This window comes from Vespa mandarinia, chromosome 10 (assembly GCF_050613455.1).
Source record: "Vespa mandarinia isolate Hongniang chromosome 10, ASM5061345v1, whole genome shotgun sequence".
Lineage (NCBI taxonomy): Eukaryota > Metazoa > Arthropoda > Insecta > Hymenoptera > Vespidae > Vespa > Vespa mandarinia.
The window spans coordinates 1,392,380-1,407,828 of NC_140819.1; the positions used below are offsets into that span (position 1 = coordinate 1,392,380).

At 28.1% G+C, this 15,449-nt stretch overlaps 5 protein-coding genes across 11 annotated transcripts in view; 3 read left to right on the forward strand and 2 right to left on the reverse strand.

The window, feature by feature from the left end:
- Nucleotides 1–104: 104 nt before the first annotated feature.
- On the forward strand, nt 105–4,138 carry Hrs (Hepatocyte growth factor regulated tyrosine kinase substrate). Of its 3 annotated transcripts, XM_085659971.1 has the most exons (12): nt 105–346; nt 434–518; nt 820–895; nt 985–1,173; nt 1,242–1,516; nt 1,592–1,667; nt 1,725–1,901; nt 2,006–2,361; nt 2,449–2,762; nt 2,869–3,167; nt 3,258–3,426; nt 3,487–4,138. In XM_085659971.1, exons 1-12 carry the CDS (start codon nt 313–315, stop codon nt 3,846–3,848), a joined length of 2,412 nt encoding a protein of 803 aa, XP_085516097.1. In that variant the 5' UTR covers nt 105–312; the 3' UTR covers nt 3,849–4,138. The 3 variants fall into 3 exon arrangements, with proteins under 3 accessions (XP_085516097.1, XP_035729386.1, XP_035729387.1); XM_035873493.2 differs by having other exon boundaries at nt 106–346; nt 3,258–4,136; XM_035873494.2 differs by lacking the exons at nt 105–346; nt 820–895; nt 985–1,173 and having other exon boundaries at nt 3,258–4,136.
- Nucleotides 4,139–4,420: 282 nt separating this feature from the next.
- ema (C-type lectin domain containing ema) lies at nt 4,421–9,588 on the reverse strand. 3 transcript variants are annotated; one of them, XM_085659969.1, is made up of 15 exons: nt 9,021–9,588; nt 8,828–8,956; nt 8,598–8,731; nt 8,363–8,511; nt 7,891–8,120; nt 7,561–7,753; nt 6,833–7,486; nt 6,633–6,756; nt 6,392–6,546; nt 6,162–6,323; nt 5,946–6,084; nt 5,453–5,756; nt 5,259–5,389; nt 5,125–5,177; nt 4,843–4,984 (listed from the first exon to the last, which is right to left on the reverse strand). In XM_085659969.1, exons 1-15 carry the CDS (start codon nt 9,098–9,100, stop codon nt 4,979–4,981), a joined length of 2,643 nt encoding a protein of 880 aa, XP_085516095.1. In that variant the 5' UTR covers nt 9,101–9,588; the 3' UTR covers nt 4,843–4,978. The 3 variants fall into 3 exon arrangements, with proteins under 3 accessions (XP_035729383.2, XP_085516094.1, XP_085516095.1); XM_035873490.2 differs by having other exon boundaries at nt 4,421–5,177; XM_085659968.1 differs by having other exon boundaries at nt 4,421–5,177; nt 6,633–6,711; nt 9,021–9,587.
- A 1,261-nt stretch (nt 9,589–10,849) lies between these two features.
- Mt2 (tRNA (cytosine(38)-C(5))-methyltransferase) lies at nt 10,850–12,791 on the forward strand. The gene is made up of 2 exons (XM_035873495.2): nt 10,850–11,612; nt 11,727–12,791. The coding sequence occupies exons 1-2, from the start codon at nt 11,558–11,560 to the stop codon at nt 12,752–12,754; spliced, it is 1,083 nt and encodes a 360-aa protein (XP_035729388.2). The 5' UTR covers nt 10,850–11,557; the 3' UTR covers nt 12,755–12,791.
- Nucleotides 12,792–13,233: 442 nt separating this feature from the next.
- On the reverse strand, nt 13,234–14,218 carry maf-S (MAF bZIP transcription factor K). 2 transcript variants are annotated; one of them, XM_035873497.2, is made up of 2 exons: nt 13,909–14,218; nt 13,234–13,599 (listed from the first exon to the last, which is right to left on the reverse strand). In XM_035873497.2, the coding sequence occupies exons 1-2, from the start codon at nt 13,939–13,941 to the stop codon at nt 13,234–13,236; spliced, it is 399 nt and encodes a 132-aa protein (XP_035729390.1). In that variant the 5' UTR covers nt 13,942–14,218. The 2 variants fall into 2 exon arrangements, with proteins under 2 accessions (XP_035729390.1, XP_035729389.1); XM_035873496.2 differs by having other exon boundaries at nt 13,888–14,196.
- Nucleotides 13,498–15,449, forward strand: part of wake (ankyrin repeat and fibronectin type III domain containing protein wide awake) — a 96,615-nt gene continuing 94,663 nt past the window's right edge. For both annotated transcript variants that reach the window (XM_035873481.2, XM_035873483.2), the window contains exons 1-2: nt 13,498–13,639; nt 14,901–15,048. In XM_035873481.2, the coding sequence (XP_035729374.2) occupies nt 14,971–15,048 (78 nt within the window). In that variant the 5' untranslated portion in view covers nt 13,498–13,639; nt 14,901–14,970. The remainder of the gene's footprint in view (nt 13,640–14,900; nt 15,049–15,449) is intronic.

Sequence of the window (15,449 nt, forward strand, 5' to 3'; positions counted from 1 at the left end):
ATATCACCTACAATTTTAACTACAGACTTACACTGCTAGATGGCGCAATCACTACACATGACATAAAGAAATCGCACTGATGTATTACTGCGCCTCCTAACTTTCTAGGTACAAAATTAAAGTCGTAGGCAATCTTTTACATTAAGCTTTGGGATCCTCATATACTGAAGAAACTGTGAAGAAGTGTTCGAAAGCAAAGTTATTATCAAAACTGATTGTAGCTATTGTGCAGTTAGTGATAAAGTTTATATTGAAAGAAAGTAACACAAAAATTAGTTTAGGCAAAGAAAAGTAATCCTTGAAAAGTGCACTATGTTTCGTACTACAAATTTCGACAGACTGTTGGGTAAATTCCACTTCTTTTGTTCCATTAATACTCACAAAATGTCGGACATCGTTCGTTTATAATTATTTTTTTGTTATTTAACTACAGATAAAGCCACAAGTCATTTACAGCTTGAACCTGACTGGCCTACAATTTTACAAATTTCCGATCTTATACGGCAAAATGATGTTCAGTAAGTAAATTTTACATATTTAATATTCCTAATATAACAAAGTTAACCTGTATGAACTTTAATAATATTCAACGCGTATGTGTGTATGTGTAACTGTTACATATACATAATATATATCTATATTTTTATGTATATATATATATTCATCATACGTATGTAAGAACCTGAATTAGTCATACATCTCTGACTAATGATAAGCCAATTATCTTCTCCCATAGTTTGCTATTAATGCGGCCATATTGTATTTACTTCAAATATCATTATTTCATTAAAAGTATTTAGTATTCTATTTTATTTACAGGCCAAAGCAAGCACTTGCTGCTATAAAAAAGAAACTAACCAATCCTAATCCACATGTAGCTTCATATGCTCTGCTAGTAAGTTAAAATCTTTGAAATATATTTATTGTATCATTTATTGTCTTTTACAATTTTCTGTTAATATTGTATCACGTATTATTGAATAGGTATTAGAATCTTGTGTTAAAAATTGTGGATCACGTATCCATGATGAAATCGCTACTAAACAATATATGGAACAACTTAAAGAATTAGTAAAATCATCAACTCATGAACATGTTAGACAGAAAATATTTGAATTAATACAAGCTTGGGCATATGCATTTCGAAATATTCCTAAGTATAGGGCAGTGCAGGTAAGATTTTATTTTATATAATAATGTTCATGGTATATTGAATGAAAATATCACTTTTATATTTCTAGGATACATTAAATATTATGAAAAGTGAAGGTCATATATTCCCTACTTTACAAGAAAGCGACGCAATGTTCATGGCTGATACTGCTCCTGAGTGGACAAATGGTGACGTTTGTCACCGTTGTCGTATAACATTTACTTTTCTTCAACGAAAACACCATTGCAGAGCCTGTGGTCAAGTATTTTGTGGTCATTGCTCGAGTAAAGTATCTACATTACCTAAAATTGGATTTGAAAAAGAAGTTAGAGTATGTGAAGCATGTTTTGAACAAGTTAATAAGTTAGTACAATTCTTTCTGAATATATAATTCTTGTTATTATATTATTTTTATAATATAATATTTTATATCTTTAGGCCTTCTACTACCCAATCAAAAGAAACTGATTTACCAGCTGAATATTTGAGCAGTTCTTTGGCTCAACAACAACAGGTAAGAAAAAAAGAAGAGTAAATTATTTCGTTTAAATTAATATACAAGTATTTTTAGGTTCCTCCTAGAAAAACAGAGGACGAAATTCGTGAAGAAGAAGATCTGCAATTGGCTATAGCTTTAAGTCAAAGTGAAGCAGAACAAAAAGAGAGAGAAAAGAAACGAGCAACAAATGCTCTGAAATCTAATGCCGTTTCTGTATCTAAAACAACATATTCACCTCCCCCATCTCCTGTTAGTTATTACAGTTATTAACCATCATATTATATTCTGAATACATATAAACATACCATGTGTCTATTTTATTGATAGTTTTATTTGATATATTCATTTTGTAGGGACCAAGTCCATCGCGAATTCAGGATGAAGAAGAAATTGACCCTGAACTTGCAAAATATTTAAATCGTAGATATTGGGAGCAAAGACAAACAGCAATAGAAGAGCATAGTGGAAGAACAGATGTAACCAGTCCTTCTGCACCTAATATAAGCAGTCCTATGCCTCAGAAAATTGTCATTGCAAAACAGCAAAATGGAGAAGTTGATATAGAAATGGAAGAGTTTGTCAGTGCTTTAAGATCTCAAGTAGAAATTTTTGTAAATAGAATGAAAAGTAATTCTTCTAGAGGAAGACCTATTACTTCTGACAGTTCTGTACAAAATTTATTTCTAAATATTACACGTATGCATTCAAGGTATTTTATACAAAAAATATGAACTTTTAAAGGTTTAAAAAATTTACTTGTTATTATTCATAATTAAAACATAACTTTATTCAATAGATTATTAACATATATTCAAGAGCAAGATGATAGTAGAGTATATTATGAAGGTCTACAGGACAAGTTAACACAAATTAAAGATGCCAGAGCTGCTTTAGATGCTTTACGAGATGAGCATAGAGAGAAATTGCGTAGACAAGCGGAGGAAGCAGAAAGGCAACGACAGATGTTAATGGCACAGAAATTAGCAATTATGCGAAAAAAGAAACAGGATTATTTACAGTATCAACGACAATTAGCTTTACAAAAAATTCAAGAACAAGAAAGAGAAATGCAAATGAGACAAGAGCAACAAAAACAACAATATATAATGAGTAAATCTTATTAAATTATTTGCTTTATAAAAATCAAAATTATTTGATTTGTTTTTAATTACGTCCTTCAGTATATTATGTATTAACTTCTTCTTCTTTTGTTTAGGTGGTTATCAAGCTATGCCAGGATATATGGGTCATTCACAAGGATCTCCAGTTCGTCAAATGCAATATCAAGGACCTGGATCAAATTATAATCCTATGTCTCCAACAGATCAGGGTGTTTATATGTATGGACAGCATTCAATGGGGCAATATCCTATGCAAGGTTATAACATGCCACCAATGAGTTCTCTACCCCCTCATATAATAGGTACAATGACAAATCAAGAATCAGCTGCAACTGATTCAGCAGTTCAATCGCGGGAAAATGTAGGTAGAGTTGTAATTACAAATACTGCAATGGTAAGTATATAAACAATAATCTCATGTTTCCAAAGTAAATGACAAAGAGTTATATAATTTAAAATCTTTTTATTATCTTTTTTATAATAGATGCCTCAAGTGACAAATCCTATAACACAACTTCAGCAACCAACTGGTCATCAGATAGGTCCTGCTCAACAAGGTACTGCTAGTCATATTCCAGTGACACAAGTACCGTCAAGCCACATGCCACAAGGACCTCACAATTCACAAATATCGGGTCTACCAAATCAGATAGGTATAGCTCAATCAGTACCACCACCTACTAATATAGCTCCCCCACCACCAAGGCAAATAGTTCCAGCGACGCACGCACCACCTGGACAAGTTGTACTTCCATCACAAATTGGACCACAACCTATTGGTATACCTATTCCACAAGGAGCTCCAGTACAACAGCATGTTTCTACCATTATTCCACCTCAAAGAACAACTACTATACAAGTTTCTGGTGGAGGCGGTACTGGAATGGTTCCATCAAATCAATCTCTACAAGGTCCTACAGGACCTAATTTAAATATGCAAGGAATGACACAAATTTCTGCTACCCAAGGCCAACCATTTACATTTTCACAAAATTCAGCTCCACCAGCAGCAGAAAGTACTCCAGCAAAAGAAGAATCAAAGCCTGAAACAGCTGAATTAATTTCTTTTGACTAAAATAGTCCAAATGGACATGAGGTTATACCATTATTACAGATGCATTTAAGAGAATTTACAGTTTCTTAAAGCTTACTCTGAAATTAGAACATTATTCTAATAACCTTCTTAAATATATTTATTTACAATATCCAATTTCCGTTTTTAATACCAAATTTAATATAATTTACAAGAAAGTGATACTATATACGTTGGAAATAGATGTAATACCTGTAGAAAAGGAAAAATTAAATTATGATTATAATGTTAATAAGTATTAAAATTTCCCACATTATTTTAAAAGTAAACAAAATACCATTGCACTTAAAAATATTAAAGAAGTCTTATAAATATTGAATGCAAAACATTTTTAATACACAAATAATATTTTATATAGATAATTTAAATTACTTTTATTCTAGATTAAAAAACATATATACATTAAATCATTATGAGAAACATTATTCAAGAATTTATGTACTAATGAAGTAGTATTCACATTTAAAAAAACAATAAATATGATATTTGTATAAAGAATAAAACGTATCTACAAAATATGTAATTACGTAACAGAAATATTTATCATGATATATTCATTTATTAAAATTTAACGCGAATATACTATTTTTTATACAAGTGTTTATTTTGTAACTGCAAATGGTAAAGTATGTAATTACACAAGAGGCAGTAGTAATTACCTGTAATATCAGTTACCAAATACTGTGAAAAAACATAGTTTGAAAAATTTCGAACGACATACAAATAGTTACAGATTAAATTGATTGAGGATTTTGTTTCTATTTCGAAAATGTATATACATTTTTCTTCTTTCATTAATTTCCTAACAAAAATTTTCCTTTTTCCAATTTTTAAAAATAATTCTATTCTTATATAATTACACTGTCTCCACTTGACCCTTTCTACGTGGTTTAATTTCTTTATTTTGAGGAGAAGTAAACGATGTTTCTTCGGAACGTTTTCTAATTATAGATGAAGATTCACTATTAGTTGAACTACCAGGATTGCAACTATCTTTCTTCTCTAAACATATATGAGATGCACTTGCTCCATTAGACGTTAAAGATGTTTTACGATTACGCATATCCTCAAGAGGTATTTCTTCGCTACGTGGACGTGGCATTTTTGGAGAACTATCTCTAGATCGTAAACCATTTTCATGAATCTTCTCATTAGAGTTATTATCAACACGCTTACAACTAGTTGATGGAAGACCAAGAACAGGTCTAAGAACCTGTTCCCTGCGCATTTGTGCAGCGAATCCTGGAACTTTATTTACCGTAAACATTGGTCTTGATTGATCCTTCTGCCTTTGTCCACGTCCAAGAATACCTAAAATAATTAATATTAAAAATATTATATGTTATATATTGCTAATAATAAAATTTAATGATCATATAATGATTTGCTTACGGTCATGTCGCATATTACGTAAAGCATAGTTTGGGGGAGTAGACGAATGAGGTATACTTGTTGGTATATCCAATAATCGAGCAATTTGATTTATCTTTCTTTGTCGTACTTTTATTTTACCTTTGGTTAACCTATATCATAAAAGAATTTCGTAATATGTTTTTTATGTAGATATAAACTATTTTATATAATACCTTTGTTTTGCGGCCATACATCTAATGTGGTCACTAAATATAAATTTAGTTGATAGTAACGGAACTCTATTGCCTGTGCTATTACTCAAAGGCTTGTATATAGTTAAATTCAAATATCTGGAATCGTCCTTGTCACCTGCTACTTCAATATCCTGTAAAAAGGCTACTAATTTTGCTACGCCCCACCCAAGCCTGGTAGTGTCAGGTTCAACTAGAATTAATTGTGTTACATCAACGACCAAAAACCAATGGATTTTTTGTCCATCTTTCCATATAACTGTACATGATATTAAGTCACTGTTATCTGTAACAGTTATCAGAATTAAAACATGTTTCATGAATCACAAAAATATATTTTAATTGTTTACCAATATTAATGCCATATAGATATTTATCTTTTTTTTAATTCTTACATAAAGCAATCATTTATTTTATTTTCAGATACTACTATTAAAAGATACTAATTTGTTCAGAGAAAACAAATAACTTTTACTTAGATCAAGCTTGTTGGTAACTTCTACACATTTATCTGGATTTGTTAAGGGTAACTGTGTTTCTTCTTCCATATTAATAGTGAAAGATAATTCCCGAATTAAGAAAAATACTCTAATCGCACGACGCGCTCTTTCCTCCTACATAAATGTAATTATTATACAGTATAAATATTGAAATTTTTTTATATAAATTTTCAATTTAGAAGAATACTTACTTCACCACATGGTAATCGTTTGCTAAATTCAATACCAGTCATTGGGGTACCCGTAGGAGGTAACAAAATGTTACTGTCCATCATCAACCATTCTACATTTAAGGGTCTTTTTTGAATTTCGTTATATTCGTCCTCAAACATATCCAAGAATATCTCTTCATTCTAATAAATTTCATGAAAGAAATTTCAGTAATTTCATAACTGTAATATGTCCATGTTTGATCACATACCTTATAAAAGTTCCTCAAAAGTGCTGTACTTTGTTCTTTTGCTGCTTCAATTGCTGCTAAATGCGAATCTTTTAGAAGACTTTGTCCTTCTGATAAAACTAACTGTGTCAACAATTTGATTGTTAATTCTAATGTAACAAGTCTCACTTTAGCATCTAACAATAAAAGAATTTCTATTTATTAATATCATAGAAATAGATACTTATTTTAATTAGTAATTGTATTTGATTTTATAACTCACTTATTTGACAGCTTAGAGAGATTATATGAATTAGTCTATCTATTAATATATCATTGTACCAATTCTTTGTTTCTGCATTCTGTGAAAGAGATAGAACTAAATTCATTGTTTCACGATTTATATCCTTATAAATAAAATTACTAAATTACTACATAAAATTTATATTTATTATTATTATTCTGTATTTATTTATCCATTACCTGATTATTGGCTAATGCATAAAGTAAGCACAGTCCAAATAATGCAGCATAATCATTTTCTGTACAAAATAAGGAATTCAGTATAGTTTCTAAAAATGGTTTGTTTGATAATAGTTCAAGAGCATTATGTTGTATTTGACTCTGTGTTAATGGACTTTCTAGTGCCAAACGTTCTTTTTCTTCATCAGTAACATTCAAATGTTTTATATCTTCTAGTTCTTCAGTCGGAATATTCATATCTAATTGTTCAGAGCTCTTAATAGATGTATCACAGGACAACACATGAATACGTGATGTGCTAGGTTTATTTAAATCTTGTAATTTTTCATCTATAGTTTCTCCAGTCTCACTTGTAAATTCTACATTATTATCATCATCATCATCATTAAGATTTTCTGAAATAGTTAATGATTCACTTAGATTTTCTAAGGATTTTTCTAATGTTTCTTTTGGCTGTGAAAATTCGACTGATTTATTTGATGATATATCGCTAAATGTTTCAATCACTTTTCGTACTCCTATCTGAATCATATTCAAATCAGATTTAAATATCACAGCTGCTAAAGTATATATAAGAGGTCCGTGAGAAACAATCAAAAATACTTGAGAAAGTAAAAATAATGCCACAACCACACTGACATATTTTCTTTCGTCCTAACAATTAAAAAATTATTAATATTAAAGATCTATTAATATTATTGTAAGATATTATAGATGATATAATTTACCTGATTTTGACAAATAAGATCTTTTTGTTTCATTAAAGAATATACATATAGTGGAACTAATAATTTATGCAACAGATGTTCTGAAAGTACTTTGTTAAGGTCGGGTATATTTAAGCAAAGTATATCATTTAAATAATGCAAATGATCCAAGTGTTCTGCCACTAAATCTGATAATCTATTTTGACTTTGATGACTATAACATAATAATAATAATAATAATAATAATAATAATAATAATAATAATAATAATAATAATATATTTATTTATTTATTTATTTTGTTCATTCGTAGTAGTAATACGAAAATATGAAATGTTGCAATAAAACTTACTCTGCATCATTTCGGACACACGTATCCAATTCTATAATATGATTACCAATAAACCATACAAGATTACTAAAATAAGGTGCTGCTGTGCGATCTCTTATAAATGCCAACATAGACACATCTTCCACACGATATACATTTAAAGTCAAAGTTCTTACTGCTATACGAACCATACCCTCTGAATGATTGAAAAACTTAATGGCTTCCGTATATAGAGGAAAGTCATTGGTATGCTGATAAAAATGTTAAATTACAAAGTATTCTTATATATAAAACATAATGTTTGTGTGATAAATGTGATTCAAATTATGCAAAATAACAAAAGTAAAGTATATATTTCGTACACACAAACATTTATTTAAAATTTTGATTACTTATTAAAATGAATTTCTTAAAATAATTATGAAAAAATATATGATATTAGATAAAAAGTGAAATAAGAAACATATAGATTTATTACGTATACCTCGTTTACCTCGTTATAGAAGAAATGGATGGTATGAGTATTTAACTTCAAGCTTAAGGTTTTTAAGAAACTGATGTAATATGCCATTACCTCCTCATCACTGAAGTCAAATTTGTGCACAATAATACTATTTACATGGTTATTACTTAATAGGTAGTCTACAAATATTTTTCAAATATATAATACATATTATGAAAACGAAATAAACAATTAAAAAAAATAGTTTACATAAAATATAACTTACACAAAGATGTTTCATTGCGTATATTTTCAAATAAGATATTGAGCGTCTGAAGTAATTGAACACATACGTAACTTCCACATTTCTGCTTCATAATACGCAAGAAGAATGAAAGCATGTTCTTTTCTAAAAAGAAGCTGTGAACAATGTGAAAAAATTATTATTCATCATATTTTGGTTAAATTTAAAGATGGAACAAAATGTTAGATTAAATAATAAGTAATATTACTTACTCAAAGACGCTACTATCGTTCTGATCACCCCATATTAAAATTTCAGCTATTGAACGAAGAGTTTCTACTAATAAACCTCTATTATTTTCAGAAACTGTTTGATTCTTCGACAGAACATTGTACAGGTACCTAAGCATAACATAAATTATAATAAATTAAAATCATAATAAAAAATTGAAATAAATGTACATACTTAAGGTGCTCTAATGAATGTGGATTTTTTGGCTTCCAAAGGCCTCCTCCAAACCAACTACGACTTCGAAACATTTTCATATGTATAAACTTAATTGAGTATGCTTCACAATGTATTCATGCTTGATTTTAGTTTAATTTAATTTCTTGTAAATATTACTTCATGTTGTTTAGATAAATTATGTGAGATTTGATGATTTATATTTGTCAAATATGTCTAAATATACGGATTATTTCAAAGATGCGTCATAAAACATATTACATTGTTTTAAAATAAAGGTTATTATCTATCGAAGAATTTCTCTTTTGCAATATATTTTGGCCTAATTACTGATCTTACTTCAAATGTCGTCACATATCATCATATATTTCGAGTTTACACATTGTACAAATTACAACGAAGTGTATTATATACGATAAATTTGTAATATTCTACTCAACACAACACGCGACGCAATTCTACGTTAAATTACGAACTATGAACTGGCGTGTTGTATGTATGCACATCTCAAGTCAGGTTATCTCTTTAAGGCAATTCATCACCTTTCGGTCGAAAAGTGTGTGACTTCAGCGACAGGTATGGACAAAATATGAACTACATGCACAAGCAGAGAACACTCCACTTTCATGCACTATCATATCAGTCTATAAGCTCGAATAGCTTATACTCTTACGCATAACATAACGATCGGGTTAGTTGAGTTAGAATAGATAATTTAGTAGGCTATGAACTCACGATTTTCATTCTTTCACATTAATATCCTTCTTTAATGTGTGTAACATGCTGTGTAGTAATCCATGATAAATATGATGCAGCACAGGTACGCTGTATTTATTTTACGATATAAATGCATAAAGAATAATAAATATAATTGATATGAAAATTAGTAAATATTTATACATCAAATATTATTTTATATGATAAATGTATTTCTTTTTCTTATTATTATTCTCATTATTATATTATTATATTATATATCATTACCATAGTGATAATAATAATACTATATAAAGTTTCTTTTATAGGAAAAACTACGAAAAAAGAATAGTGCTTGGAGTTTTATTTCATAGACAGTGCTAGCAATAGACAGAACTAATGTTTTGATTTTTGTAAAAACAATATATAATATATTATATTATATATTCTTATTTATAATATATATTATAATTAATATATATATATATATATTATATATTAATATAAGTATATATTCATTAATTACTATTTTAGACCAAATAATCAACAAAATCTTAATTTTAGTTGCAAATTTATATATTTAATATTTGTCCATAGAATTCTACTTATTTGTGGAAATATTATTAGCAATGTAAAATGTTAATGCTTTAATGTTTAATTAGAATTGGATTAAAGGGAATTTGAAAATACATTGAAATATGCAGCCGTTCGTCCAGTACCACTTGCATTAAATCGAAATTCGATAAATAGCAATATCGACCCAGATCTCGCCACGTGCAGATTGCTGCATCTGGAGACCCACAGGCTAACGGTGACTCTACTTTAAAACCCGCGATATCAGATTGACATGCCACTTATTGAAAATTCTGGCTCCTAACGTTAACTCGAAGCGACTTGCTCTCCACTTACGGATAGCAGAACCGTCGTAACATTGAATGTTTCAATCACTACAATATTAAACACGACCGTTCATGCTTTTTGAATTTCGAAAAATAAAACGAAGTCTACGGTATGACTTATTCGCGCTCGCGTATAATATGTTTATGCGAACTTACTATTGTTTAAATATAATATATATTATATTTAATATATATATAACATTTAATTGTTTAAATATATATAATAAGATTGTTTAAATAATTATGAAAATTATTCTTAAGACTTATTATCATGAACGACTGAATCTTTATTTTCTTATTTTTATCGTAAATTCATCAGTCGAAAATTCATTAAAATGCCTAAATAATGCAATAGCCTGTTTTTAAGTATGGCGAAACACGTTTTCTTGCGTTTGAAATGAATTAGAAAATCTGAGCATCGATTAACGCATACAAAACAAGCAATCGGTTATTTCACGGAAACAAACTATATATCATTCTATCGCGTTTATAAGAAAATCAGTAATAAAAGTAGATGTTTTTTTTGTGCTACAAAGCTCTAGGGATCTAATATACGAAATTTTTTTTTTAATGATAAATGTCGAAAATAGCATTTACGGTGAGTTCAGACATAATTCTTGAAAAATTTTGGTGAACAAGATGATAAGCTTTATTTTTATATATAAACTGTTGTCGAAAAAATACCATTTTATATTCACTCATTATTTATATTCTATTGTCTATATTCATTTCTCCATTATAATGTACTTATATTCGAAAATTATGTGATCACGGCGGGTAAATAGGTAACCAATCAAAACAAGTTACCTTGTTGCACTTTTCACTATGAGGTTATGTACATTTAAATCAATTCGTGTATTATTTATACTGTAACGAATGTGTCTTTTTAAGTGTATATAATATTTTTTCTTTAAAAGAAAATATTTTTTTGAATCATTTATAATGCGAATATTGGAACTATATAGCGGTATTGGCGGAATGCATTATGCCTTTCGAGGTACATTTAATTTAAATCTTATACATATATATTAATTGCACCAAAAAGACATTACAAAATTTGTATGAATTTAATATTTGTTAATTGTTTCTTCATTATTATGTTATTTTCTAGAAAGTGGAGTGGTTGGAAATGTTATTGGTGCAGTGGATATAAATCCTATTGCCAATAACGTATATAAACATAATTTTCCAGAAGTCTTACTCATGAACCGCAACATTGAATCTATAAGCGAAGAGGAAATTATAAATCTAAATATAAATATGATACTTATGAGTCCTCCTTGTCAACCATTTACTAGAGTAGGATTGCAAAAGGACAAATTAGATAACAGATCATGTTCACTGTTTCATCTTTTACAAATTATACCACAAATTTCATCTTTAAAGTATATATTATTAGAGAATGTGAAGGGATTCGAAAACTCAGAAACAAGAATAGAATTACTGAAGTGCCTTAAAAATTGCAATTTTAATTATAAAGAATTAATTTTAAGTCCAAATCAATTTGGTATTCCAAATACCAGGCATAGATATTATTTGCTTGCTAAGAAAAAAGGTTTAAAATTTTGTTTCAATGATTCTGTATTAGACCATAGCCTTTCTCAAAGATTAATGACACTTCTTCCACAAAGTAAACATAAACTGCTTATAGAAAAAGATCATGTAGATAATATGGAATGCGGTGTTATCTGTTATAAGTTAAAACATATTTTAGAAACTTGTGAAGAATCATTATACTTAATTCCTAAAAATATTCTACAGAAACGAGCTACACTGTTAGATATAAGAACAGCAGAAAATTTTGGATCTTGTTGTTTTACAAAAGCTTATGGACACTACATTGAAGGTACAGGTTCTGTATATTGTCCATTTTCAGAAGAAATAGTACAAAAAAGACTTATTGAATCAACCAAATATGAAAAATATTCAGAAGATCAATTACAACTTTTTTTATCTTTGAAGTTAAGATATTTCACACCAAAAGAAGTGTCTAGGTTAATGTGTTTTCCAGAAGATTTTACATTTCCAAATAGTACAACAATTAAACAAAAATACAGATTATTAGGTAATTCAATTAATGTTGATGTAGTTAGCAAATTAATATTTTTATTATGTACTAAAGAGAATGAGAATATATGAGATATTTATTTAAATAAAAGTATTTGTGAGTTACAAATTATATAAATTTTTCAACTTTATTATAACAATTTTATATTCAAAGTTAATAAAAGCATTATAGAATTGTTGATATACTTAATGTACTACGAAAAGTACATACGTAAGAGATATAAAATTATGTATTATATAAATGATATAAATAATAAGTACTTATAATATTTTTAAAAATTTGATAAATAATTAATTTAATAAACTATTTTCTTTATTATAACACGCACATAAATTATTTCAATACAGATACTAAATTGAAGTTTTTCCAATAATAAAGACTTGTTTTAATTATTTATTGGTGATCATATCATGATGAGTATATGAATTTCTATTAATTATTCATAATATTTAGAAGTTATACATTATATTTACAAAAACTAGTTATATGTACTTATATACATATATATATATATATATATATATATTTTTTGTTTAGTATTGTTTAAAATTTATATGATTTCTAATTCAGATGGAATATGAATTTTTTTTTCTGCAGCAAATTTTTTGAGTGCCTGATATTTGGAATGCCAAGATTCTATTTCTTCCCTCATGCGATTATTGTCCTCCTGCATTGCTTCCATATCACGATATTCCTGAGTCTTTTCTGATTCTAGCTCATCTTTCTGTTCTATCCGTTTTATACGGCAACTGGCTGCATAACCTCTGTTTTTTAAAGTTCTTCTTCTTTGCTTCATTCGTACTATTTCTTCTCTCGACAATCCACGCAATTTCAATTGTCTATTCAAATCTCTGACAGATATTGTAACGAGTTCATCATCACTGATATCCAAACATGGTCCTGGTGAAAGGGGATCCTATACAAAAACAAGAAAATATAATAAACAAGATAAATAAGTAAGTCAGATAATAGAGATTACACTAATAAAATAAAAATATAAAATAAATTCATTACAGAATAATATAGTAAATTTTACATTTATTTTTTATCTATTTTAGAAACAATAATATTTTACTCATTTTTCTTGTAATTTGTAGATGTATCGCTACAATATATTATCGCAGACGTATTATTTATAATGTTATAGTAACGTACATTTATCGAAATAAATACGATCGGTAATAATGAAAGACATTTTGCTCACGTGTGATAGTTGCCGACGTACCATCTTTATAGATCGCTTTCCGTCCATAGCCATTTTTTACCTGAAAATATTCACGTTCCAACGTAAAGCGAACAAAAAATAGAACGTTTTCTCCAGCCTTCTGTGGTTTCTCGATCAATTTGCCTAGTCATTCTAGAACACGAAACGACGACGGTAGCAGCCATGATAGACATTATCATATATATCATTCTGAAAACATCGAATTTTCTTAAACGATATAATTTGTAATATAATTTTATTTATGTACATAATTAAACTATACGGCTTTTTATAGAATGATTTCTTTAAACGTTGTAAAAATACTTTTAAGGCTGTTTTTTTTACATATTTATATTGGTACAACAATTTCATGCATTTCATTCATTTGGGTATAGTAACGCCATCTATTAAGGTAAAAGTACACTTGTTAGATAGTATACTTCGATTTCGGATTAGTATTTACCACGTATTCCGCTGAAATGTAATGTTACTTTAATAAAATGGAATTTTTGATCAATTTTTTTTTGTTGCAGAAACAATTTACTATAGATATTAGTATTAATATAAATAAGTAATATAAAACTTATTGCTTAAATAGTTTTTACGGTATAAAATTATTTGAATAAATGTCCTTTATGTGGAATAATATTACGAACATAAAAAAGCATACAAATCATCTTTGCTTTTTAAATATATAAATATAGATACATATGTATGTACATTTAAAATATTGTTCTTAAAATTGTCATAAGAAGTTAAGATATAAGTAGACCAAAGCGAATAAGATTCTAGAAAATACATTTTGCGTTTTTCTTTTTTTCTTATGCATTATACTATTATTCTTATTATTATTATTATTATTTTACTCGACTGAGTTATGTTTTAATTAACTTACGAATATTTGGACATCCAAGCTAGATGGCTTCTATTCTAGGGTTTTTATCTCGTGCAGCAATAAAAAAATAAAAGTATCGGTGTCACAATAATATTGACTAACTTTTTTCTCTTTTTAGATCCCCGATAGTAGCCATTATCTTCCCGTAGTAACTCAATAGCCGAGAAAATGGCAAGAAGAGAAGAAAAATGTATGGTGAAGATGAGAAGAAAAAGGAAAAGGTGGAGAAGACGATGCTTGCAAGAACGAATAAGAAGAAAAAGAAGGTAGCATGGTCATATTAATTTTTATACTAGTTAATTTCTATTTTCAATCTTATCATTAGACGTACTATCGAGAGAAACAAACTGTTAACAAATTATTTTATACGTCTCATTATTTGACGAAATAACTTTAAAATAAGTTCGAAAATATAAAAAGAAAAGAAAAAAAACGAGGAGAATTTAAACGGATGAAATATTTTGAATTCAATTTTTCGCTTGTTCATTTTATTTCATAAATGTTAATGAATTTGCGTAGAAAAATTTGTTATCCTTTTGTCTTTTATATAACTTAGAAACGAAGTTATTCGTTTTACCTTTTTCGTTATTAATGTTATATTTTCTGGTAATCGTTCTGTAGACAAGGTTCAAAGGTAGAAATATTCTTTTATCGTATTTCCTAAAGG

Excerpts from the sequence above, each read along its gene's own strand:
- Hrs (XM_035873493.2), top strand. The coding sequence starts at position 313 with ATGTTTCGTACTACAAATTTCGACAGACTGTTGG. Across the intron at positions 1,174-1,241 it reads CTAAGTATAGGGCAGTGCAG|GATACATTAAATATTATGAA; the intron begins GTAAGATTTTAT and ends TTATATTTCTAG. Across the intron at positions 2,763-2,868 it reads AAAACAACAATATATAATGA|GTGGTTATCAAGCTATGCCA; the intron begins GTAAATCTTATT and ends TCTTTTGTTTAG.
- ema (XM_035873490.2), bottom strand. The coding sequence starts at position 9,100 with ATGAAAATGTTTCGAAGTCGTAGTTGGTTTGGAGGAGGCCTTTGGAAG. Across the intron at positions 8,732-8,827 it reads AACGATAGTAGCGTCTTTGA|CTTCTTTTTAGAAAAGAACA; the intron begins GTAAGTAATATT and ends CATTGTTCACAG. Across the intron at positions 8,121-8,362 it reads TCCATTTCTTCTATAACGAG|CATACCAATGACTTTCCTCT; the intron begins GTAAACGAGGTA and ends CATTTTTATCAG.
- Mt2 (XM_035873495.2), top strand. The coding sequence starts at position 11,558 with ATGCGAATATTGGAACTATATAGCGGTATTGGCGGAATGCATTATGCC. Across the intron at positions 11,613-11,726 it reads AATGCATTATGCCTTTCGAG|AAAGTGGAGTGGTTGGAAAT; the intron begins GTACATTTAATT and ends GTTATTTTCTAG.
- maf-S (XM_035873496.2), bottom strand. The coding sequence starts at position 13,941 with ATGGCTATGGACGGAAAGCGATCTATAAAGATGGTACGTCGGCAACTA. Across the intron at positions 13,600-13,887 it reads TACGTCGGCAACTATCACAC|GATCCCCTTTCACCAGGACC; the intron begins GTGAGCAAAATG and ends GTTTTTGTATAG.